Below are 25,845 nucleotides of genomic sequence, written 5' to 3' on the forward strand. Positions count from 1 at the left end.
ACGTTTAACTGCAAAACGTCTGAAAGGATGAAAACAACTTTTTGCTGTTATGTGCAGGCGGCTTCAGTCAGCACTTTTATATCTTCTAATTCTGGACTTACAGTCTGTCAGTTGGCACTGCAGGATCCCATTGCCTGTTAAGAATTATTTCTCCGTTTCCAGACCACTGAACTGGTAAGCGCCAGCAGGACCAACCCGTCTGCCCCGCAGGCGGTGCTTTCCGTTGATCTGCGATAGGGAGCCCTGAGCACGTCGTTGTGTTCGGAAGCCAGCAGTGGTTTCATAGCGTTTCCAAGAGAAAAATCAAAATAATTTTCAACAGGTACTACAAGCTACTGTAAAAGGAATACTCACTTTTATTAATACTTTTAAAAGATGCATAAAGACAACCAAAACACTGTATCACAATTTACAATCTGTACATTATAAACATACATCTACTAACTCATAGAACAGCAGTATACCCAACGTGATATTATCAGGCCAGACAGGGTCCTGTAACATCCGTCTGCCTGCGTAATGTTTAGCACATTCTCAGGTTCAGTCACAGTGAAGTGCAGCTGCAGAATATATCCCTAAAGGGGCATTTGTTACGCAAAGCTTAGGTAAGGGAAGCCAAGATGAGGGCTCCCCATAGATCTGCGCGGCTGGAGTGCCACAGGCTAACGGGCGCATCGCACAAGATTTGGCTCAAGCTCGGCTGAAAGAGGGGAGTGTAAATGAGATTTCTTTCCATGGCTCTGACTACAGTTTGGCTAGAGAGAACTATGCAGATAGTTAAGAAAAATACCACTTCCTAGTTACAATCATACTCCCTGTAGAGTTTTTCCACCTCTTGTACTATTACCTTCATGTACTAGGTGTGGTTCCCTGCTCTCCTTTGATTAACAGATAACAAACCAGACCTTCCTTCCTTCCTTCCTTCCTTCTTCCCTTCCTTCCTACCTTCCTTCCTTCCTTCTTCCCTTCCTTCCTTCCTTCTTCCCTTCCTTCCTTCCTTCTTCCCTTCCTTCCTTCCTTCTTCCCTTCCTTCCTTCCTTCCTCCCTTCCTTCTTTAATTTGTCCATCCTCCGTCCCTGCTGTCCAGATTCCACAGGCACTGAAACTTTAGCAGAGAAGTATAATTTGCTGGAAAGAACATAAAGACTGGGGTTTTGAACTGTTTAAACTGGGGTCTTTTTTAAAACCAAGTTATAGAGTATTTGAGAGTTTAGTTGAGAGATTCTAGTTTGCACAGATCCTTGGGTCAGTATTGTCAGTGCTTCCTAGCAGAAGAGATTTCCAGGAGGTTGTTGAGCTAACCGTCAGCTAACCGTGAAGTAGAGACCTCCCCTCCCAATTTGTGATATATCGAATACGCCAAGCTTTTTCCAGCCCTTTTTGTTTTTCTGTCTCCGGACTGTATCTGGACAGAGCGCCAGATAAATGCAGTCCTGACAATTATCTCTGTACGATTATAAGTTCTCTCCATGTTCACAGAGCTGAAATAAAAGAAGAAGAAACAAAAAAGAACAGAAAAAAGGAGACAATGGGTTTGCTATCGCAGTCAGCAGGGCCGGTGTTTGGCCCATGTATCACTGAGGCCAGCAGCGCAGACACATGGGGACGCTTTGAAATGAGTTATTGTCTGTCGTTGCCTCGTTATTCAGAACTCTGGAAAAGGCGGCCATGTAAACGACACGCAGTAGTGATTTCACTGTCAAGTATAAAATAGATGCTTGTACATTTATGCTGCCACCTGCAAGTGAGAAACTAAATCCCAATCCAGGTATATAAATGAAGAAAAAAAAATTTAAAGTTCTCATTTGAGACAGAGTAAAAGCCTTTGAAGATTGTCACTTCAAGGATTTTTGTGCAATAAACTGAAGCTATTTGTATGCATTTAGGTTTCTGTGATAATGTCAGAAAAACCCTTAATAGTTTTCCAGTTTTAATTCATTTCTTCTCTCTACTTCTTTCTTTTTTTCCTAATCTTTTTGAAGGATTCTATAACAAAAGAGTGATAGAATATATCTTTCTATCCCTTAAGACAGCATTGGTGATTAGCATCAAGAACCACTTCTAGATTCTCGTGGATAATCTTACAATATCAGACCGTTTTCTAAGACTGATCGTTCTTATTTGTGCTCCTGACCCTAATGCTTCAAATCAGTCCAGACAGACAGGTGACATCTGTAACACTGAGCTTCGGAAGTCCAAAATCATCAAACCCCATTTGATCGCAGTTACCACTGGCACCATGAAACAATTAGGTTTGATCTGTCCCTCCTTCAGATGTTGCAAGTCCAGCAGCTTGCAGTCTACTCCTTGATGAATCGATGATGGCATTTTATACTCTCGATATCCTGGTGATTCCTGGTCACCTTTCATGGTGATCACAATATCCAGATGCTCTTTTCATCTTTGAAACTTGATGTTGCTTAACTCTTCAGCACTTCAGTAGAAACACAACTGGGTCTCTGAATAGCATTTTTTAAATTTTTTAAGTGACCTTTAAAAAATTTGAACTCCATCATTCACCTACTCCAAGCATCACTCAAGCTTAAATGTGACTTTTTTTCATTTTGCCACTATCATGAAAATCAGCCACCAATTCATAAAGCAGCAAGAAGATAGGAAAACACAGAGAACACCTTCCTCTCTTCTTTAAGTTACCTGTGAAATGATGAAAACAGACTATTAGATGTATGCCCATCACCTTAATCACCATTATCATCACCAAAACCATATATTTGATGTGCTCTGAAAACAGACAACAGTGACTGGTAGATACTGGATGTTTCAAGTTTGGGAGACAGGATCCAGGCTTCCTGCTGCTACTAATCCTCGGTGCTAATGAAGACGAACGTTTCCTGACATACTCAGATACTACACCAGTGTGGTAACTGGTGCCACAGGCACGTGCTGCAAACATGAGAGAACAGCAGTGGAGGGAGATGCACGGGGTTGTTTATGCAGAGCCGCGTTAAACGCATCTTGACATCTTTTGCTTGGTGTGAAAGCTGAGCAGCGTCCAGGAATCACCGACATTCACAGAGCGGAGCTCTCTACCCCTGACTGCCATTGCTCTGTGTCCAGAGGAAAAGCAAGGTCACTTGGGAGCTGGCCTACATGTTCAGAGACTCTTAGCGCAGGCTGCCCGGGAATGACAGGCAGGAGGTTAGAGAAAGCTTCGCTTTGGTAAGGTTTCCTGGCAGTGTTCACATCCCTAATGTCTTCTTTCCCAAGTAGGTATGGTTATTCAACAAGAGAAAGAGTGAGTTGTGCCGCAGGCCCTTACGGATCACTCCAGTTTTTCCCTGCTGCTGTACAAAGCTAGTCTGTGAAGCTGGTACGGCACCCGAGCCTCCCACAGCCTGCAGCCTGATCAGTGCCCTATATATGGCCCAGTCTACCCCCGGTGATTCGTGCACTGAGAGCAAGAGTCATGCAAAAGCTTGGCTCACTGCATGGTTTAGGGAGCCAGTGGCAACTGCAGCCATTGCCAGGACCATTCAAACCACAGCTCAAGCAGCTGGCCGTCGCTCTGCACTGTGTTTTTTGGCATCTGAAAGAAAGCTGGAGGGCATCTTGTGTCTGGCTTGACTCCAGCTTCTCATTCTTCACTGGGATCATTTCACGGATGCGTCCTGCCTAACTTTTTTTTTAAGAGCAAGGGGAAGCACGTGGCAGAGAACTGGGAGCAGAAATCCTACACAAACCCCTAACTTCCCGTGCCTGCTGCAGCTCCTTCAGTCCAGGAGCGTCAAGCCAGTCAGATCCTGGTGATCGTCAGCAAACCGTTAGCAAATTGCTAACGATGCAATTAGTTCAAGGATCCTTGAAACTGTGCAGGCAGAATCAATGAGTAAAAGGGGCTGCCAGTGGCTAAACTACACAAAACAGACTTCAGAGCAAGGAATGTTGGAACCAGTGGTTTGCTCTGAGTAGTTTGCTACTTGTACTACTTTGTAGTAGTAGTTTGCTCTTGTCTCACTATAGGCACAGCTTCATAGTGAGACAAGCAGCCGTTGAGGATTTGTATTAAATAAAAGTGAAAGGACTTACTAAAAATCAAAACAAAAAAATCTCTAAGGAGTACAGAACTCCTCTATTAAACATGAGAAGTACACAGAGCTATGGAGTTTTCCGCAACAGAAAAGCGAAGCCAGTGAGCGGCCAGTCACTGAACTGGGCTGACCTGGGGGTCCTAGAAGTCCGTTCCTGTTGATGCAGCTCTCGCAGCCTGCGAGCGCTGGTGCCGGGGCGATGGGGACGCAAGGTGAGCGGGGAAAGGGGCCCTGGTGTGATCCTGACCTGTGCCGCTCTAGGGCAGCACCTCTTTACTTAGCCGTGCGTGCACTGGTGCTGCTACTGTGCCTGCTGCCAGTGAGACCAGAATCAACAGCTGCCACAGAAACAAATCTTGTTGTCTCGGGGAGCCGGGGTTTATGGTACCTTTGTGGGATCATCTGAATCTACACGCTGATCCTGGAGTCCAGCTGCTGAAGGTGTTCGAGAACTCCATAGGGAATGGTGGGATTCCACATCCTGTAAGGGGAAATTCAGAAAGGAAAGAGATGTTAAGCAGCATGATTTGCTTCACCTTTTTTTTTGGTGTGTTTGGTATGTTTGTGTTTTGTTTTTAAAGTTGCCTTTCCCTTTTCAATATCATTCTATAAAAGTATTTAAGCTACGGAACAAATGAAAATGCATTTTCCTTTAGAAGAAAGCAGTTCACTCCTCCATAACCTGGCTGACTCTGGTTATAGGACACACTACAGTCCTGCCTCCAGAACTGTGCTTCAGCTCTCTGCCAACCCCCCTTCCCCTGGCAGCTTCAGGCTATTTAACCTCCAACGATGGCTGCTCATTTTTTATCCTTCAAACACAAGTCCTGCAGCACAGAGTAGGTCAGGTACTCTGCGAGGGGAGAAGATTAACAAAGGGAGGCTCAATGTAAACTATGCTTAAAGCTGGACAAGCTCGCTCGCCTGGGACGACTGGGAATTAACGCAGCTGAAACCAGAGACAACGCTTTTAACGTTTCTGTGACTGCTTTTGTATTTTGGTGATGTCTTTTTTTGTGCCTCTTATAAATCTGACAAATACAGAACACAGCTTTAGCATGAATTCTAACCCGATTTAGAGAAGGAAGGTACAGCAAACAGCGTATCAAGAGACTTACACCAAGTTCTTTATATGGGGGCATTTTCGTAGGCTGTCAGTCAGCTGCTGGGCTCCAACACCGGTTATTTTGTTATACTGAACACTGAGGGGGCAAAAAAGTTTGTTAATCCAGATCACATCATATAGCAGTATAATAAAAACATTGCATTCAAAATCAAAAATACTATATGGGCTTAACTGCAGATGGGGGAAGAAAGAAAAATAAAAATGCCGAAATAGATCCTTGATTCAAAAACCTGTAATAAAATACTCAACAGGTCAAACTGGAACTTCATTAAGTTAGTTCATCTGAGGGATTCCTTATTCTATGTACCCGAGGTCCTTCTCCAACTCCCCATGGCCCTATTCTCCCACCTTAAAACCAATTTTTCGTTTTTTATGGTGAACCACTCCTTAATCCTTTCTAACCACTGACTATCTGGACTCTGCATAAGCACATTTTCCCTGTGAAATTTCCCCGAAATGTTCTTCCTCCATTTCTGTCTCCTCTACCCCGAGCACGGAAGATTTGAATTTTCAGTATCCAAGCAAGTAAGCTTTCCTGGGCCATCTTAAAAGATTTCATACTCACTCTAGCACTCTTAAAGATGCCATCGCAGGAAGAACTTTCGCAAGATTTTCTGCTCCAAAATCACAAATGCTGTTATTGTATAAGCTGCAGAAAATGAAACCGGTATAGTCACAATTGAATAATGGATTATGTAAACAGATTATATATTAGATCAAGGAATTTCAGATATGGGTGGTACATCTTAACTTCCCATTTATCCTTATCTATTTGCAGTTAATATTTAAAACACAGTTTCATATTTTCTGTATCAAGTAAAGCAAATGGGCACAGCCCTTCTTCAGCTAGCACAGCTACAGCAAGAACAGGCCTAGATTCTTCATGAATAACGGGAACATTTCTGTCTACATTAGAGCAAATTAAAACTCTGCAAGAAAATGACGCTCAAAGATTTGGGGCGCAGCATTCAAAAGATTTCCACGTGAGCAAATTATTTCAGAGCTGCACACCACAGTTTCTTGCATTCCCTGCTGAGACACTTCATTCAGGCCTATGCCAGACATTTTCATGAAGTGGGATGGACCGTCGGTCCCATATCGGCAAACGCACACCACCTCCTTGCTGGCTTAGGGCTTAGCAAGCTCCCCGTAAGCTTGCAGCAGATCACGGCCCTGGGTGCACATTGTACAGGGTATTATTCATAAGTGGGTGTTACGGATTGGAGTTAAAAATCAGTACAGCCCTCGTTATATTCTCGAGATATCCTTCTGTATGTCTACACTGGGTCATACATTTCTCTCCTCTCTAAAGGCTTTATGCAAGAACGAAGTCAAAAGCTTGGCTGCTGCACAGTGTACATATTTGTTCCACGTTCAGTAATTTCTGACAGAGATAGCAAGGTGTGTTGTATAAAACAGCTGAACAGGATACCACTACTTACCTTAGTGTCTTTAACGAAGACAAGGAAGGAAGAGCTGTAGCTAGTTTCTCCGCACCCACGTCCGTTATCTTATTCTGTGATAAGCTACAGAAAGTGAGATCGCTTTGTTAGTTGAGCACATTTATCCTAATTCATTCCAATGTGGGGAAAATTCATTTTTGATGTCTTTTTTATATAATTTGGACCATCCGTTTACACCAAATGCAGGAAAAAAAGACAAATTACGGCCCTTGAAGGGAAATAAGGAATTGCCATAGGATTAACCTATTTCTCTAATGAACGTACAGATTATGTCCATAGACTCATTGGTCTTCCACGCCCATGGGTTAGTTGTGCCCATACTTGTTAACACACAGTCCCTTAAGGCTCTAGGTTTAATCTATTTCTTTCAAAAAGTTTCCAGAACTGTTAACCTCGCACTTACTTTAATGTTTCCAGTGATGTCAGGGTTGGAAAGACTTCAGATAGACTCTTCGCTCCTTCATCTCCTATGCCATTTTCACTCAGAGCATCAAGGCTGGGTGACGACAAAGAGAGAATTAGCTTCCCTTTTAATCTAAATTTTTGCGGTTTATTCACCTCAGAGACCACTCTATTTATCTTGAGACGCTCCTTCTCTGCAGTAGCCTCAATCAGCAAGAAGCATCACACAAATTACAGCTTCTCTAATAAGCAGCTTTCTCCTTCCCAAATTTACAGTGTAAGAATTTTTTTTTACTAGTTGAATGGCTTGACCCATTTCCTTTGATATGCAAATGGTAGCACTTAATGCCTTGCTTCCACCATACACTGAAGATTATTAAAATGGTTATGAAATAGCTGTGTTCCAGCTATGCTGAAATGAGATTTCCTGCGCACACAGAAATACAGAACTGACAAAATCCAGCAGATGCTGTAAATCCCTGCCTAAACAGCTCCTTCTCCAGATAGGGAGTATTAGAAATGAAGTTTTTCCTCATCCAGGTATCCGGATGGAAAGAGTTTTAGATAGTCACAATTTTAGATGCTGGTCCCCTTCTAATCTGACAGACAACGCTGGGATACATCGGTCTCATTCCAATTTTAGAGCTTTATTGTTTTCCCAGAATACCATGAAAAGGCCAGATGCAATACAGACAAATGGCCAATGGGCTGAGCCAGAGAGGCCAAAGCCCTGTCGAAACCCAGCAATCTTCCCACAGAGATGACTGCAGAATATTGAATATTGTTGCTACAATTGTTTCTGGCATAAAGAAGCTTAAAATTCAGAGACAGCTGATTTGTCACGGATACGAGAGAATAAACAGTAACTGGAGTTCTTAAAACTCTATTTCTAATACTGCTCCTGGTAAAGGAAGGGACAAAGACTGTGTGAGAATACATGGGCAGAACAAACCCAGATACTAGCTGAATATGGCCTTTTTTATATCTTTTATATGAATCAAATCCACAAAGCTCAATCTCTTACAACTTTTATCAGAAGTTCAGGATGTTCGTAGGCACCAGAAGGTGCACAGCACCGGCACAAACACTGACGTTAACCCCCAAATTCAACACTGCTTCTGGTCCAGGAGGGAGCCTCTTCTCTCCCGGGGCAGACACGACCGTGAGTCCCTCAGAAACCTCACCACGAGGGAGCCTGGGGCTTGGGCACGCCATGGGGCTTGACTGAAGAAATAAGTAATCCGCAGGCAGCGTGGATCGGTGCGGTGGCTGGAAGGGGAGCACCCCGGGGGGGTCTGAGCTAAACCTTTTAACCACTGAGGAACACCCGGGGAAGTGCCTGAAGGGGTATCCAACGAACCACTACCAGAGTCTTAACGGAGATGAAAAGTGCTGGCTTTTAGTCTGTGGTTATATTCTCTGAATGTTTTTGTTGTTCAGTTTGTTCATCAAAGCAAGTAGTCTTGTTGGCAAATAAAATGTTTTTTTGGGTCCATGACCTCCCCCGTCATCAAGAGCTGCTGAGGAGCAACATTAGCAAAGTTAATGTTTACCATTACTCACTCTAAATGCTGAAGTGATGGAAATGCTGCAAGAATTTCCACGAGTTTTAGGAATCCCTGCAGGCCACATGCTGGACCCAGCCTGGAAGAAAATAAATATAGACATGGTGCAGTTTTTCCACATGCTCAGAAACAGCAAAAGTTATGAATTTTTAAGTTCTTCCCCCGCAGCCCCAAATGCAAGCTAGTTTACACCCCTTAGAAGCAGCCATTCCCTATGATCTGCAGCAAGGATTTCTGCTTTGAAGCCTCCAGATGAGGACCCCACAAGGCGAAGGTCAGACAGAGCAGAGCTGCTTGGACAGAAGCAGCGGTACGCGCATTTGCCACTTTTTTGTTACTCTTTGCAAGACTCATCTCACTTGGTTTAGATTCCTCTATTTCTGTTATTTTTCTATTTTTTTGTCACGTTTTTCATTTTAACTATTATAATCTTGATAATGCAGATTAAAAAAATATTATCTTTTTTTTCCCCCCAACTATTGGCAATTCAGACTAACTTAAGATCAACATTTTACTGTAGATTAAAGCATGAATTGAACTTTAATATTCCAGCTCCAAGCATTTGTCCCTCAGACACTGACCTCTCATTTGGAGTTTCCTTGGTATCAGAAGAAGTTCAGTCTAGTTAAAAGGATCAGAATTTTAACCAAAAATTTAAAATAAAGAGAAAGTAGGAGAGGAAACAAGAAGAGAAAGCAGAATCAACTCAGAAGTGAGGCCAAGCATAGCGGTTCTGGGTCAGATGTGAAGAGCAGGAAACAGATAAAGACCTGATAGGGCAGAAAATCACATCAGAAGACTCAGATAGAAGAGCTGAGCATTTCTGAGGGAAAAAACCATTTCCCAGGTAGTTGGATCACGATCAAGATATTTTATACCCTGTGGCACAAGATCTGGCATTTTGAGGACATGGTTTAGTGATGGACTTGGCAGTGCTAGGTTAACGGTTGGACTCGATGATCTTAAGGGTCTTTTCCAACCTTAACGATTCTGTGATTCTATGATCTACATCTGGTGATAAGGAGCTAACTTGTAGTAAAATCAAACAGAATTGATACAACATGTTGATCTGTATCACTGAAGGAGCCAGAAAAGACATTTTTTGAGTTTTGGCCATAACTTAATAAATCTAGTTGAGAAAAGTGAAATAGAAATAAATGGGTTTACTTAATGCTTTACCATAAACTAACTATACATCAGTTCAATGACTGTAGCCAATATCCATGACTCTTCTCAGTCTTAAATGTAATCATATCTCAATCAACAGAGAGGTGTATCACTTACGCAAATTCTAGTTTTCTGAGGTTTTTGATGGCAGGAATTTCATAGCTGCTGCAACCAGATGCATCTTGCACACTAAATAAATCACAGTAGAACCAGAGTATGAGAAATATTTTAGCAACCAAAAGAGTGCTTTAAAAATAATTTCTTAGTAAACTTCTACAGGAAATAAACCGCTGCTGCATTAACTGAGGAACCAGGGAACTTCAGAATAACTTCTGCTCCAACCTTTCTTCATTCAATTCATTTCAATCTGATAATTGCCTTTCATAGTGCAGTCGTTTGCTCTTTTTCCAATAAAACTTAAAAATACATTCTTCTAAACCAAGTATTTTCTGTCAAACACAAAACTTATTTTGTGTATATTTTAATCAAAATACTCTGCCCGTGTTAAAATGGAAGTCACCATTTTTATGTAAAAAAACCCCAACCAAAATACTTTATTTATGCATGCTTTTACTTGCAACCGATCCCCTGGCAACATCATGAGCAGGGATGAAACACAGGGCTTCTAGATCACAGAACACAAGCTTTTACCTCCTGAGCTCAAGGACTGACTCAGGTCGTTTGGGACTGGTGCAAAACAAGCCTTCGTTTATGGCCCAGCTGCTACGGGGGGGGGAAAATCAGTCACCCCAAGTTATGCAACTGAAAGCGATTGGAAGATAGCGTACTCAGGGATTAGAAAGAAATCTGGAGAAAAAAATGACAGCTGGCTTTTTTATTGGCAGTTTTGATAAATATTCTGCATGGTGCTGTCATTGCTCCTCCCTGCCATGACAACCATTTCGGGGTAGGAGAAGGCTCTGAGACAAGAGCTTGCACCGCCTTAGTTCCTTCTCCTTTGGACAAGCAGAGGACTCCATTCTCCAGCACTGTCAGTGAACCCCCATCTTCTTAATTCACGAGTATATTAAGAGGACTTTTGATCATAAATGAGCCTACCAATTGATCATCTTCTCCTGCATCTCGACAAGGTCTGAAAGGTCACTGACGTCCTTCATTGTCTTTGCCTTAAAGGGATCAAGAACAAACTTCTCTGTTGATGCTCTCAGCAGTTCATAGTCTTTTGTTTGTTCTAAAGATTTCCAGAGCCTGACTGTATCACTGAGGGAGGCCCTGTGAAGTGACAAAACACGTGAAATCAACAGATGTGACTGCTGTTGTCGACGAAAGTGTCATCTACATACAGTCCTATGAATGACACTACTATCTACAAAGAATGACCAACCTGAACGATGCCACGTTCTTTAGGCCAACCAAGTCTTTTAGCCCTTGCATGTCAATGCTGCTGTTTCGCAAATCCAAGGAAAACTCTTTTCTTGACGTTTTTAAAATAGAATGCAGTACATGGACATCAGGCGGTGTAAGAACTACGTCCAGAAAAGACAGGTCTGGCTTGAGCCTTAAGGCCACATGCTGCAAAAGATAAATGCTTTGCGTTTCATAAATACAATGTAAAAGCTCGAGTAACCTCTCCGGACAGAGCTCATTTATCTGCAGCTTTCTAATATATTTCAAGAGTGTTTTCTGCTTCTTGGTTGATTGTTTTACATCCTTATTTGAAAGGGAGCAGAAGTAGGGGTCATCCTGGAGGAACAACAATCCAGCCAAAAATCGAGGCACTAAGTCTAACCAGTTATAAGGTTTTTTCTTCTTGGATGGAAAAGACAGGTACTTTGTTAGACTCTTATCCTTGATCTCTTCTGCTAACATAAGGTGAAGTGCACCCAAGAAATTCTGAATGACAAAATCGGAGAACGTGCTCCCAAATTCCTCTTCTTCACTATCTGAATGTCTGGGGAATGCAAATGGCAGGAAAAATCCGTATTTCAGAGCAAACTCTTTAACTTCCTTAGAAGGAAGATAACTTTTCATGGCACTTTGGTGCTTTTCTCCAAGATACCAGGCTATACGGGCTAGTGTAGCCAGATTCTCCTGATTTTGCGTGGCTGTAACATCTGTTTGCATAGGTGTTATCTTTTGCTGAACAAGTTTCAGGAAGACTGTAGTAAGAGTTGAAGGAAGGCTTTTGTCTCCCATTTCAAGTACTGTCTCACAGACAAAACAAACAAATCTACACATAATCGGGTTGTAACAATGACTGAACAAGTACTCACATTCTTTGATTAATTTCAGTGCATTATCACAGTAGGATAATCCTTCGAAGTATTTGGTTATGTACAATTCTCTTTGCTGAGGGGAAAATCCTACTATTTCAATAGTCTTATCCACTTTGGACACATACTGGTACACCTTGTCTTTTGGTCTTGCTGTAAGTAATAAAGTACAACCATTGAGTATCTTTTTTTGGATGAGTCCTGAAAGCAGCTCTTTTATACTGCACAAGTCTTTTTCAGGCTGCCTGGCTGAACAACGAGGAAGATTCTCATGATCGTGCAGCCCTTCAAAACCATCAAAAATCAGAAGGACTTTAGCAGGATTTTGCAATATATACTCAAAGATCTCTTTGCTTCCCTTTTGAGGTTTTACAAAAAATTCAAGAAGCAGATCCTTCAGGCTATATTGCTTCTCAGGCAAGCTTATTTGTTTGCAGTCAAACCAAAATACAAATTCAAATTGAGAAAACTCTCCATTGGACCAGTCCTGGCAGATCTTCTGAGCAAGAATGCTTTTGCCCATTCCTGCTTTTCCCAGCACCACAATCACTTTAGTCTCTTTACCTCCTGAGATTTGAAATATTTGGCTTCTTTTAAGGGCTGCCTTTTCTCTCCCTTGCAGACTGCAAGTTACCAGCTCCTTTTCGACTGCTTTTACACTGTTCTTCCCAGTCTTGGTTTCAGTTTGGCTTTGAACAAGTGTCCCATCAATAAACAGGTGATCAAGAGGTACTTCACGCTCCATGGCCACAGATTTGCACACATCTCGGAAATAATCCATAAGTGACGTACAGAAAGCTTCCACTGGCTCTAGAGAAATAAAAAGCACACACAAACTGAAGAAACCAGTCCACAAATTACAACATTGCTTCAGGGTGGTTTAAGTACGTAACTGTAATGTGGTCAAAATACATCTATTCCCATAAAGCATCTAGGTCTGGATTTATCCCGTGCAACTGCAGGTATTTAAATTAGGAGTGCAGTCACAATAGACACTTTTAGACCTAGGAACTGAATAATTCTGGAGGTATCTACGCATATGATAAAACCAGCTAAGTACACTGACCTCCTAAGTTAGGTACGACAGCTAGATATCTAAAGGTAGACAAGTCGACTATCTTAAAAACAGAAATTGTGCTCAGACACTTGGAACAGCTTCACAAATTATTGAATAATAATTCCTGCAACACGAAGCTTTCCTGCATCGAAAGAAACACAGAAAAATTAGCCAAAAAATACTGGAAGTTTTAAGTTCAAGAGATCTAAACTTACTTGGTCTTTTGAAAGGTTCTTCAGAAGGGATTATGGGAACTCGGACTTCTTTGAACAATTCTAAACCTGGAGAAACAAAACAATATACTTGAGGAAGACACTTAGATAGTCATTGATTCAGCTTTACTAATTTTAACAATAAGACCAATGCAAATTTTCAAGTTCATTGCAACATATATTACGTGTCATCCAGAGAAAGAGCTATTTTGTTTATTTTACAGGGGAAAGGAAAAAAATCCTCTCAGAAGTACAATTCAGCTGACATGAACTGTTGCAGGCAGTATGACACCAAACAAGATGACAGCTGTTCCGACAGCTGTATGAAGCAGAAGACCTATCGTAAGAAGGTGACATCCACTGTTCTTTACAAATGGCAGTGCTTTGCATAAATTCACGTTCACACATAGGACTTCTTTATGCCATCGAAAGCAATAGCTTCCTCTTGTTCTTCTACACCTTGTAACCAAACATTAAGGATGAAAGTCGCGGAGAAGTGACTATTGGTAACAGAATTTACCCATTACTCTTCCTGACAAAGTGCTGTCACTGTCCAATTTTCTTTCTTTTGCCTGTTTGTTTTCAAATGACTGCAGACCTTCGCACTTGGTCAGATGAGCAATGTCTGCCATACACAAAGAACTTGGGAATTTTTCAGAGAAAGTATATTTTTTTACAGGCTGGTAATGAGAGAGTATCAGTTTTGACAAAACTTTTGGTAGGAAAAGCTTTGCAGATGCGGGACAGAATTTAAATTGACAGAGACTGTAACAACCCAACCTCATCAATAGTCTCATGGTAACCATACTCAGAAGAGATGTTGGGGAAAAAACCCACCAAAACAAGTTAATCTCCCTAGATTTGCACAAATGTATTTATTACCATAATATTTGGTTCATCTTGATGTAGAACGACGTTTAAAAAAAAAATACAAATCTTAAAGTTTCAGAAATCTGGAAATCAGTTCCTACCCTGCATGCCAGCAACAGGAGGAATGGTTAGAGTTCAGAGTTGCTTCTAGCAGGGAAGCACCCACAGACTTCTAATAAGCAAGTCCTTTTTTCCAGTGAAAGAATACATTTGGTATAGAGATAGCTCTCCTCCTTGTAGAAGGAAAATCAACTTAAGATATTAAATAAAGAGGGGACATGCTTGTTTTCAGGCAAGTGTCTGTTCGTGGTTTACTATTTATTTTATTTAGTAAAAACAACAGAATGGAAACCCAAGAAAAGCTGTAATGAGACATTTAGATGGGAAGCAGCATTGGTCAAATCAATCAGGTGTTAATAATTTTTAAAAAAGGAAAAGAGACTGGCTTGCTAGCTTACGTGCTAATTTCTCTGCTACATTGGGAGGCCTGAGGTTTGCAACATACTCACATATGTTGTGCTGCTGTAAATCAGTTGGAATTACTAGTATTGTGTATTCACATAAACAGTATCTATCATTTACAAATACTTCCCCAAACCTAGGGGTATTTGCCTGTTAATCCCCCCTTAAAAAATTTTGCTATTTTGGGTGGTATTAGCCACCAGAGGGCAACAAAACACTTGTACTAAGCTGCAAGCAGCTGTACTCACCAGGGTACTCAGAGATCAGAAACTAAATAACCGCTGACATCAAATTCCCTGTTCTGACAGCTCTGAGGGCTGGAAGAAAAGTGTCCGAGGAAAGTTTGCTACCCCAGCTGGGATCGTTATACCCTGACCAAGGCTCTCATTTCTTTATAAGCCTTTCTGTGGGTTAGGCTTCTGTACTGTTTAGTTAAATAAGCCATCACCATTTTGGTTTTGGGGCTTCCATGTGAGCTGACTGCAGTCTGCCTTCCAGCACCGAGCATTTAAGACGCTCAGGCCATTCCAGTACCGGCACAACTTCCACTTCTGATGGTGCTCAAGCACACTGGGCTTTTGTATTGTTTTAACTAGACAAGAAGACTCCTTCCAGAAACTGGACTTCATCGCAAACACAGTGGATTGGCTCCTAATATATAGCCGAACCTGTAGCTCTACAACCCCTTATCTGCTCTGTATTTTATTTTGGACTAGACTAAGCAGCCAGTGATCAGTAGGAAGAAGGAAATGCCATTAATGTTATTTTCCTCAATAAGGTCAATATGAGTAAAGCCTGGAGGGGAGAATTGGCTTTGGGTAGAAGCAATATGCTCCCTCTCCCAATCCAAAATACTGTATATATAAAAATTCATTTTCTACTTACCACATAAACTAACTGGAAAATTTGGGGACATCAATGTTTCCATGGATGAAGTCAGCACTGACAAGAAACAAATGATAGTTTTCAGCCTATCATAGCTATCAGTAACTGAAATGAGGGAACTTAGTACTTTGTTGACAGCACTGATTTTCCAGTACTTTCTGCCTATTTATGTGGATAAGAGGTTATTGCTCTTACCTGGATATATTATAACATCAGATGCGCCATTTCCAAGCACAAAGTTAAGTATCTGCTGAGGAGGATCTGCAAAGCCTGTATTCTCTTGGCTCCCTTTCATGCCGACGGGTAGACACTCTGGAATCAAAGGTGCTGAAGATCCTGAAATGAGTGCAGAATAATTACTCTTCGGTTTTTAAAAGCTCCTGGTTTCCAAAGGTTTCTAAGGAAGAAAAAGCTTTCTAAAAGCTACTTATCCTTTCTGGCAGTTTCTGGGCAAATATTCCCAGTTGAGTTTATGAACCAGAATCCACAGGATTACAAGGTCCATAGAATCCATTAAACAAAAACTCTTAAAAGGTACAATGAATGTGAAATACAAGGGATTACCCAGCTTTTAGTGACCATAATTGATTTTCGATAGCCTAAAGAGAAATTCTATTACCAGAAGGAAAACTGCATAAGGCAAAGTCTGTAAATGTATGGACCAGAGATCCAGAAGAAAGACAATGTGTAAATATTATGTATCTGAATTAATTTTACCATCCTTTGCACTACATCTTTCCCCCATAATTGCACATCATGCAGCTTGAACAAGCAGCTAGCAAGCATCCTCTCTCTGAGGTCGCACTGGGAAATTTTTTTGATGATGCACTGCTTGCAATTTAATCAGCCATAGCTCTGAGTTTCTGTAGGTGTGACAGGATTTCTTCTGCTACTTTGTGCTGTTTCAGCTAGCATCAGATATTTCAAGACTTCAAACTTATCCACTGCTTTTTGGTTCCTTTCCAGCATAGATTTAACAGTGAAAGGTGTTGAATTGTGTTTTTGTCATTAGCACTTGCCAGTGTGCCATGAACACCCTCTGCTACGCAACATGATGAAGGCGAGGTGGCTACACAGCCCATCGCTTGGATTAGTACTCAGTTTTGGTGAACAAAATTCCAACCTAGATTTTGCTCTACTATTGCAAATATAATTATCCCACAGTCCTTTACAAACCTCTGCATGAAAAAGAAACTGGAACTAAACCAAAGTTTATTAATGAAAATCTTGTGATTTCCCATTCTTAAGACAAGTAAGTAATTATTTAGATTAGCCTATAGTAAATAACTCCGCTCTCTTATTTATTAACCTGCACTTCACCAATTAAACGAAACACTCATTCTATTTCATTAGGGGCAAAGCACTTTTAATTTCCCTTGAATATTTTTCATTCTTTCAGTGAGTGAGTGCCACACCTTTAAGTGCCTGACTGAAACAGCTGCCATACCTGTTTTCCCCGCCATTGTTCATGGTCAACGACCAGATTTATAAGAGAGTTTCCCTCTTGTATAAATCAACCTGTGTACAGGAGCACACCTATAGCTGTACTGTACATACCAGGAATTACGAAACTTCTTTCCAACGCATTGGTAGCAGGAACAGAAAAGGACATGTGCTGGTTAGTTAGTGAGGTGGAGCTAGCTGGATGGCTGTTGAGAGGCATGGCTAAGAAACTGCCATTCTCTGCAGACACTGCAGGGACTTCCACTTGAAAAAAAAAAGCAAAACAAAAGGAGAAAGTTATTTCATTGCTAGAAGTTAAGGGAGCCAAAGAAGAGGTTTCAATAGATATCATAAACCACTTGATTCTGATCCGTTGTGTTTTCATTATCCAAAAGCGAGAACAATTCACAATGGCCGCCTGAAATTTACTCAGGTCTCAAAATCTAAAATGTATTTATGAAATTCTGTAATAGATCACTTTGTTCCAGTAGTTCACTCTTTCCATTTTCTTTTTCTTTGTCTTTCCTGGCCTGCCTTCTTTCTAGAAACCTTCAGATGTGTTTAGATGTAAATGCTCTTACACATGGATGATTGACAGAGAAGACATAACGAGGTCTTACATCGGCTGTACTAAGGTTCCCAAGCATGGTTTGTTACCTTAATATTGCACAAGATTAGAGAGGCCCACGTACAATAAACTGAGGACCTTGACTCTCTACTTAGATGCTACAGTGCTTGTAAGGATAACTAGTCTCTGTTAAGAGGGTTTCCCAAAGAACAGTCAAAACACCTGAGTTTTAAAAGATGCAATTTGCCTGCAGCACTTGTTTTTTTCAAGAAGAGGACAAATGGGGAGGGAGACTTACGTGCATTGTATGATTTCATAGAATCACAGAATCGTCAAGGTTGGAAAAGACCCTTAAGATCATCGAGTCCAACCGTTAACCCAGCGCTGCCAAGTCCATCTATACCATGTCCTTGAGCACCACATCTATCCGTCCTTTAAATCCCTCCAGGGATGGAGACTCAACCACTTCCCTGGGCAGCCTGTGCCAATGCTTGACCACCCTTTGGGGGAAGAAGTTTTTCCTAATATCCAACCTAAACCTCCCCTGGCGCAGCTTGAGGCCGTTCCCTCTCTTCCTATCCCTTGTTCCTGGGGAGAAGAGACCGACCCCCACCTCGCTACAACCTCCTTTCAGGCAGTTGTAGAGAGCAATAAGGTCTCCCCTCAGCCTCCTCTTCTCCAGACTAAACAACTCCAGCTCCCCCAGCCGCTCCTCACAAGACTTGTGCTCCAGACCCTTGACCAGCCTCGCTGCCCTGCTCTGGCCACGCTCCAGCACCTCGATGTCCTTCTGGGAGTGAGGGGCCCAACACTGAACACAGCACTCGAGGTGCGGCCTCACCAGTGCCCAGCGCAGGGGCACCATCCCCTCCCTGCTCCTGCTGGCCACACTATTCCTGATACAAGCCAGGATGCCATTGGCCCTCTTGGCCACCTGGGCACACTGCTGGCTCATGTTCAGGCGGCTGTCAACCAAAGTTTCTTACAAGTCACGTAAGATACACTTGCTTATTTTGAACTAGTCTGCTAGTTTCCTTGGTTTTGCCATGGCCTTATTCTCAGAGTTGGTTTTGCTTTTCTTTCCCTGTCCTGTCTAGCAGCAACAATTAAGTCTCTCTTTCACCACTTCCTGCAGTCTAAGGTTTTATCAAGAGCTACAAACCTGTGTGGGTTTTGTGCCACTATCGGGTACACTGTCATCTGGAATGCAAGCTCTTTGGGGTGCGGTGTGTTTACGTTGTTTATCAGGAACTGATGTATTATTTTGTTATAGGAATCTTTCATTTTTACTGTGGTATAGACTTTAAAAAGTGGTTTTCAGCTTCTGTGTACATAAGCATGTGAAATGCCCACATAATTTCCTATCCACAGACTGTTGCGCTGCTAGGGTCAGATAAGATCAGGTACTGTTATAGCTAGCCACGAACAGTTGGGCACATCTAATGTTCAATTTCATTCAATCCCTTTGAAAGAAGCCATCCTTGGCTTACCACTCTGAACTTTAGTACCCATTATCCTCTTTACTGTAGGTAGTCTTACATTTCTGAAGAGTTGATGCATTTGCCTTTGCAGGATCATACTGTGACACTCATTTTACGACAGTTTAAATAAATTCCTGATTTTGTCAGGTAGCTCATCTTTCTGTCAATTAGATTTTTTGTACTCAGTCCTTATACTGCCTTATGTATATATTCCTTATCTCAGCACCTTCATTGGGTCAAGTAAGGTAGAGAGAGTGATAATATTCTGAGCACTTTCCGGAAAGGATAGGCGCAGCTTTACAAAGCGCCTGTTAGCTCTGTGATGATACCGTAGACTGGAATGCAAGTTCTGTAGGGTGAGGCATTTTTAGTCTTTTGGTTTTGGTTTTTTTTTTTAAAGCAGGGACTGATGTGCCGTTTCCTTATTGAAAACTCTCATTGTTAGTGTGGCATAAACATAGGCTTTAGAAAGCGCCAAATCGGTCAAGGAATTTAAGCAGATAGAAGGTAATGCACCTTTAATGGGTACTAACTGCCAAGAACTTTACCTGTGTCTGAATAACTACAACCAGCAGGTACCACTTCAGTAGGAACTCTGATTACCTTTCCAGATCCAGCAAACGTATTTTTTTCACAGCTAATTACCCCCTCAGAAGTCCACGTGAACACTGGAAAACCAGCTTGGGTCCCAGTCCCAGTGCGTATGTGTGTGCTCTCTATGACCTTCATCCAGCCCGTGCCAGCTCCTTAGCAATTGCTGGGCAATTGCCAGCCTGAATTTTGCTGAGGCGCAGTCCCATGATCCAAGCACTCCCTGGATGGCTCTCTAGGTTGCACACTGGTTTTGGCTGCCCACCCTGATGTGTACACAGCCCGTGGGGTTTGCTACAGTCAGAGTTCCCCTTAGGAGGTGTGGGAAGTGTGCTAGCATAGAGTAATGCATATGTCACTTCAAAACACAGTATAATATATTCATCCAAAGGTGATGATTGCTCTCACATGGATTTTGGAAGAGTATTTTGCTGGTTTAGCTATGCCTGAGACACTCATTTAGGCTACAGCTGGGTAAGAACTTTAGCACCTGTTTACACTTAGGGAACAAGTTACAGCCTGCCTGCTGGCCACGGGTACTGCCTTGTAGACGGTCTAACAGTGTGCAACACCTAGGAATTTCCCTTTCTCCCATTCTTACTTTGGTTTAAAGGACTGTATAGCATGGGCTGGGCCAAGAAGCCATCTCTTCACAGTTATTATTTTTACTAGGATGTTTCACTGGATTTTTGGAAGGTGTCACACTTAGAACAAAGAGGATCACACCCATGAAGTGCCAAACTATGGCCTGAGTCACATTACCCATCATAAACAAAAGGTGTACGTGATAAAAACTACAAAATTTGGCACTGACCCAGTTTTCCACTGTTCTGCTTTCTTTTTTCAGACGGATTTAGAAAAGTTCAACTGTGCCTCTGCTGATGCTAAGGAAGTAATTTTTCTATCACCCAGCAGGAACATGTTCTTTTGATGCATAAGGATCCAGCTGTTCCCAGGCTACCATGTAGCTGGTCCTAAAGTGCACGGTTTAATAGCTACTGATAAGAGGGCATGGATTTGCTGCATCATTAATTAGTCAGAGGTGTATAAGAATGTGATTCTGCAGTGATTTCTACTCTGCTGGAAGTAGAAACATGAAAATGCACGACGATGCTGTGCCATCAAATCTATGAGAGCAAACTTTCCCTAGAAGGTAGAGTCATAATACCTAACAGAGGATGAGACTTTGGAACATGAGACAATATATGTTCAATAATCTTTTCCTATTCAGCCAATAACTTACCAATTTTCTTGTATTTGGGTTCTGAAGCATCAGAGCAACTCTCTGCAGAGCCTAAGAAGGCTGAAATAAAGAAACAAAGGTGATAGTAAGTGACAACAATCGAACCAGTTTGGTAATTTTAAGTTTCCACCGTGGAAACTTATTTTAACTTTTTAAAGTAGAAGGGGGTGTTATCAGTTTCAATTCAGCTATTTCAGAACTGTACAGGTCGGATGTATAATATGAATGTGAAAAGCCTCATATTATTTTACTCTGACTGTGAAGTTTCAATTGGGCTGCCAATTTTTGTGCCAGTAATCAAAGATTTTTGCTGTTCTTGCTTTGAGAGAGGGAATTGTTTAGCTAATGCTTGCTAAGCTATAGGTACACTGAAAACAAAGTTAACGCTGTCACACAGATGATTAAAAAAAGGGAAGAAATGTACCATGCTTAATGTCATGTTACAGGACAACAAATTCTGCGAATTGTAAATGGTTTCAGCTCCAGCCCACACGGGGTAAGCAGAATCAGAGGAAGCACATCGGGTTGTATCAGTGAAGAACTACATGAGCGATGCATTGAGGCTGTCTTAAAACCAAAGTACCGTAATGCAAATTTAGAATTCCAACACTACAGCCTTTCAAACTCTCACTGTTTTTCACTTACTTCGTTTGTGACATTTCTGCATCTTTATGTCAGTAAATTTCTCGGTGTTTTCAGCAGCCATTTCCTCCAAAATAAGGTTCCCTGCTAAAAACATGAAATATTGCCAATTGTCAACCTTTGTTCTCCTAGAAAAATTGTAGAAAGAGGTAAAAGCAAGAGAAACACACCAACAGGCAGCAAAGATGAAATATGCTCCAAATAAAAGACAAAAACCAAAGGATGCAATAAAACGCATATCCAGATCGGTATGATTTAGAAAGCCCAGAGAGCTCTGAATGCAGATTCTGTCACCCTGTGTTAGTTTCTGAACTGCAAAATACTAACCTACGGCCATAAATTCAGTGGCTGATAAAACCTATATACTTCTCAGTGCTCTAATGATGAGCAAAGGATAAAACATCACAGCCACATCACAGTAAGAACTCAGTACTAGTAAAGTTACTTACTCATTTTATGTACGAAAAGGATTAGATCCTTTAAGAGACAGAGTAAAGGGTTCTAAACAGATTTTATATTTTGTGTTGTAAGAACTGTGAAATTATCCATACCATTCTTCCCCTGGAAATTACTTAAGTACTAATACTGTGTCTTGTTTCCTCTAAAACCTATATAAAGTTTGCCATTAGGTGCAAAAACCCCCACATTCTAAACACACCAGGGAGCAGTAAAAAGCATTTAAGACATCATGTGAGCTTCCTGTAGCTAGAATTGTCCTAGGGAAGGACTGAGCTTTAGTAAGTTATTCCACATTATTTTGCTCAAACATAAAACGGGATACACAGATATTCTGTGAATCTTTCTGATTCTACAGATTTGCCAACAGCCACATATTAATATACATATCTGAAATAGCAAACAGCTGCATTTGTGCCACTACCAAAACAATGATTTTGTACAAAAGCCAAGCAATCATCTCTGGTCAAGCACTGAAGGAATCATTTACTGCATGTACATTGTACCACTGCTGCATTGATCAGAGAGAGAAGTAAAATTTGGCACGCTTCCTCAGGCAGCTCTGTGTATCCTGGACAGAAATAAGTGTGCATGAACTGCATTTATATGCATGCTAAGTCCTGCGGGTGGGTTAATGAATCTATGTATATCATCTGTGTTGTGCTCAGAATAAGTCTGATGCTAATTGAGGGCATATACTGCACTAGACAGTTAAGCTGTGCACACACTATGGCCAGGGTGATGTGATCGGTAACTTGGTCAGAGATAAAACTGCCATCTTTGAGAAAGGCCTGCAAAAATACAGAAAATCCTCAAAGCTTGCCAAGAAAATCCTGGGACACAGTTCCCAGAGGGAAAGAAGAGGATACGAGATGTATAGAAACCTTACTAGTGTTCAAATTGTAGGGCTGAAGTACAGTGCAGATGTTAGCCAGAACACTGTAATGGAGAAAATTAATCTTTCCCACATAAATCTTACCAAAAGTGTCTTCCACCTGCTTCTCCTGCTGATCTTTGAGCACATATTCTGCTAATTCAGCTAGCAAGAAAGGAAAAAAAAAAAAAGGAACACAGAAATGACACAGTAAATTTCACAGTAAAACTCTTGTAAGCTTACCCTAATTAACAGAATTTGCAGTATAAGTGAAATCGAAGAGTTAAATTAAGTTTTTCTTGTAAATTGTTGTTCAGGAAATGAAGAACACGAGAAAGGAGAAGTTGAGACGGGAAGTATTAAGCAGAAGGAGCCATTAATAGAGAGATTTTCCCCCAACAACCACAAGCTACTGTTCATCTGTTTCCCCACAATGCACAGGTTTAGGTACCCTGGCTAGATCTACCATGCGTGAGGGACAGGCCACTTGATTATATGCCACTGCTTTAGACTGAAAATAGAATTTATAAGAAATAGCTATAGCAAATGATTGGAAAATAATGATTCAAAAAACAAAAATTGCTTTCATACCTATTCTAGCATAAGCTTCTATGGTGTTGGAACAGAGATACAATTCATCCCCATTTTCACCATTTTCCATCGTACACAGGAAATCCATGTTATTCAACTGCTCATAGTTGCAGGCATCAACTTCAGGATCTAGAATTAAAAAGGAGTATGCATTGGCTCAATGAATACCCTAACCAAGGAGTAAAAAAACCAGATAGCAGGACATGCAGAAAAGGCAGATTTGTTACTTCAGCATAAGGCTTTGGCTCTTCATTGTATGTCACCTAAGCAGGAACAGAACTGAACTCTCAGTAATTTATGGTCACCCAGAAATCAACACTTTTCTGTTGCTAAACTTTGAGACTTGCTCTCTCCTAGTAAATAAAACAGTTCCAGAACCCATTCTGTGACACTGAGGCCTACACACGTGGCCTGGACTCATCCATATTATTAAACCCTCTTATTCTTCAGGATATGGTGGTACCATCCATATTCCCTGTTCAGAATGATGCTGGGTCCATGCTAACCCCTGAACTGCAGCTACAAGTTGCCTGTGAAGCTGCTAGTTGGCCAAGGCCAAAAACATGCCCAGGACCATGCTAACATCTTCACAGCAGAGATGTCTAGCTTCCAGTAACGGGCGCCATGTCCTGACGACGTTCAATTTATCTACATCATCTCAGACATTGCTGAAGCTCAAAAGTATTCAAATCAGTGAAACAGCTCTGATATAACGAGAGTCAGTCCTTGATCCCTAATTCTTCCTACTTTCAGTCACTGAGCAAGTGAGGCCATGGGAGTGAAGAAACGCTCCTGCAGGTGTTATTAACAGTCCGAAGTTGAGAGAGCAAAGCTCAACCTGGGAAATAATTAATCACAAAGATGATTCCAGATGCCGGTGCTCAGTTCTCCACCGATTTGCCCACGTACCTGCTGACGCTGTTTACTCATGAAAGCAACAAGGATGCCAGGCAGTATCCTCCAGTCTGGCAATGTTTTATACCTATTGGGCACAGAGCTATACAACTTCACATCTGGCACATCTCTCCTCTTCTCCTTTCATTGCCACTCTCAACCCACAGTCCAGCTCACTTGTTTAAAATAAGCTCAGCTATTGCTCCACAACACAGTCAACAGCACAGATACTTTCATACTTTTATGCCAACAAACTTGGGGAGAGCAGAACGTCCCACAACCTCCACACAAAGTCAGGAGCAGAACGTTTGAGAGCCATGGCAACCTCCTAATCTGATTACCTGTAGGAATTTATCTGTAAGAAACTATCATCTTTATGCCCTGGCCCTTCTGCTTTCTCCCCTATCACAGAATCATTGGTCTGCACTCCCAACAGCTGTAAAATGGCATCTGGTAATGAAAGTCCATTGTGTTGGTGCCTTAGGATCTCAGAATGAAATGAAATGCTCGTTTGCTTGCAGACTGGCTTCATTGCAAACTCATCTAAAAGTCTCTGTTTTGCAAAGCTTTTGGCTTGAAACTACAAAAGTGTTGACAATTACACTTGACCAGCTTACGACAGGAACATTTGCAAGTAAACTACTTAAAGGAATGATATCCAAACCAAAGACATTAGTCTCACACCTTGATGAGTGACATGCATAGTATGTTTTGTTAGACTCACTGAGCAGGAAGCTGTAAATATGTACAGTTTTAAAAACATGATAGTTTCTGGAAGCAGTCGCTATTTTATATACAGATACAGACAAAGTTATCATATTGTAAGACCAAGTGTCTGTTGAATTTAGCCCAGCCACCATGATAAACTGCCATTAGATGGCTACGAAATTGAGGGGAGATGGTAATAACTTATAGCATGATGACTAATCAAGCATGTTTTAGTGTTTTACTAACCTGCAGAGAAGTCACCTTCTTCATTTCCAGATGACTTAGGATCGAGGAGAGTATACAGGTGCAATGGGTCGATATCACTGTGCAGCAAATCAAGATAGCCATTTTCAGACACAAATGCTGAATCCATGATTTGTCTCTTGCTGCCTGAAATCAAATTGCAAAACAGTTAGCTCTGACAAAACCACGGCTTTTGTCAACCAAAACTACACATCCTGCGCTGTAGCTTTCTGTTGACAAGACATTGACATCTTAAGGCTGTGGAACTGGTATTGCTTAACAAGTCTTGCATTGAGTTATAACCCTGAGTTTCTTAAACTTATAGATCCAGATACAGCTTGCAATGAGACTTATCTGGTTTTTACTCCAATCAGGGGAGGGGGATACTGCAGTCTGACCGCCTGGACCAAAAGCGCCAAGTATTGAGTAAGTCACAACTCCTGTATCTTTACCAGGATATAAATGATGCAAGCACAGATCCAGCAGGCATTGGGGAAATGAGAAGACTGCAGTGACGAGGATGGAAGAGGAATCCCATTCTTTACTGTCAGGACAATTTCTTCTCAGGGGAAGCAGCTTCTGGCTGGGATGCTACACCCAGTTCCTAAGCCCTGGAGGT

The 25,845-nt window shown here is 41.5% G+C and overlaps 1 protein-coding gene across 1 annotated transcript in view; it reads right to left on the reverse strand.

Annotated features, from left to right (window-relative positions):
• Positions 1–1,930: 1,930 nt before the first annotated feature.
• CIITA (class II major histocompatibility complex transactivator) overlaps positions 1,931–25,845 on the reverse strand; it is a gene marked incomplete at its 5' end in the record, with an annotated part of 33,094 nt that continues 9,179 nt past the window's right edge. Inside the window, 18 exons of the mRNA XM_082312469.1 lie at positions 1,931–2,655; positions 4,438–4,530; positions 5,168–5,251; positions 5,741–5,824; positions 6,618–6,701; positions 7,042–7,134; positions 8,604–8,684; positions 9,890–9,961; positions 10,832–11,005; positions 11,118–12,816; positions 13,279–13,344; positions 15,688–15,828; positions 17,050–17,199; positions 20,819–20,869; positions 21,464–21,547; positions 22,896–22,955; positions 23,382–23,510; positions 25,230–25,373. Of these exons, the coding sequence (XP_082168595.1) occupies positions 4,458–4,530; positions 5,168–5,251; positions 5,741–5,824; positions 6,618–6,701; positions 7,042–7,134; positions 8,604–8,684; positions 9,890–9,961; positions 10,832–11,005; positions 11,118–12,816; positions 13,279–13,344; positions 15,688–15,828; positions 17,050–17,199; positions 20,819–20,869; positions 21,464–21,547; positions 22,896–22,955; positions 23,382–23,510; positions 25,230–25,373 (3,269 nt within the window). The 3' untranslated portion in view covers positions 1,931–2,655; positions 4,438–4,457. The remainder of the gene's footprint in view (positions 2,656–4,437; positions 4,531–5,167; positions 5,252–5,740; positions 5,825–6,617; positions 6,702–7,041; positions 7,135–8,603; positions 8,685–9,889; positions 9,962–10,831; positions 11,006–11,117; positions 12,817–13,278; positions 13,345–15,687; positions 15,829–17,049; positions 17,200–20,818; positions 20,870–21,463; positions 21,548–22,895; positions 22,956–23,381; positions 23,511–25,229; positions 25,374–25,845) is intronic.

This window comes from Platalea leucorodia, assembly GCF_965183815.1.
Source record: "Platalea leucorodia genome assembly, chromosome: 5".
Taxonomy (NCBI): domain Eukaryota; kingdom Metazoa; phylum Chordata; class Aves; order Pelecaniformes; family Threskiornithidae; genus Platalea; species Platalea leucorodia.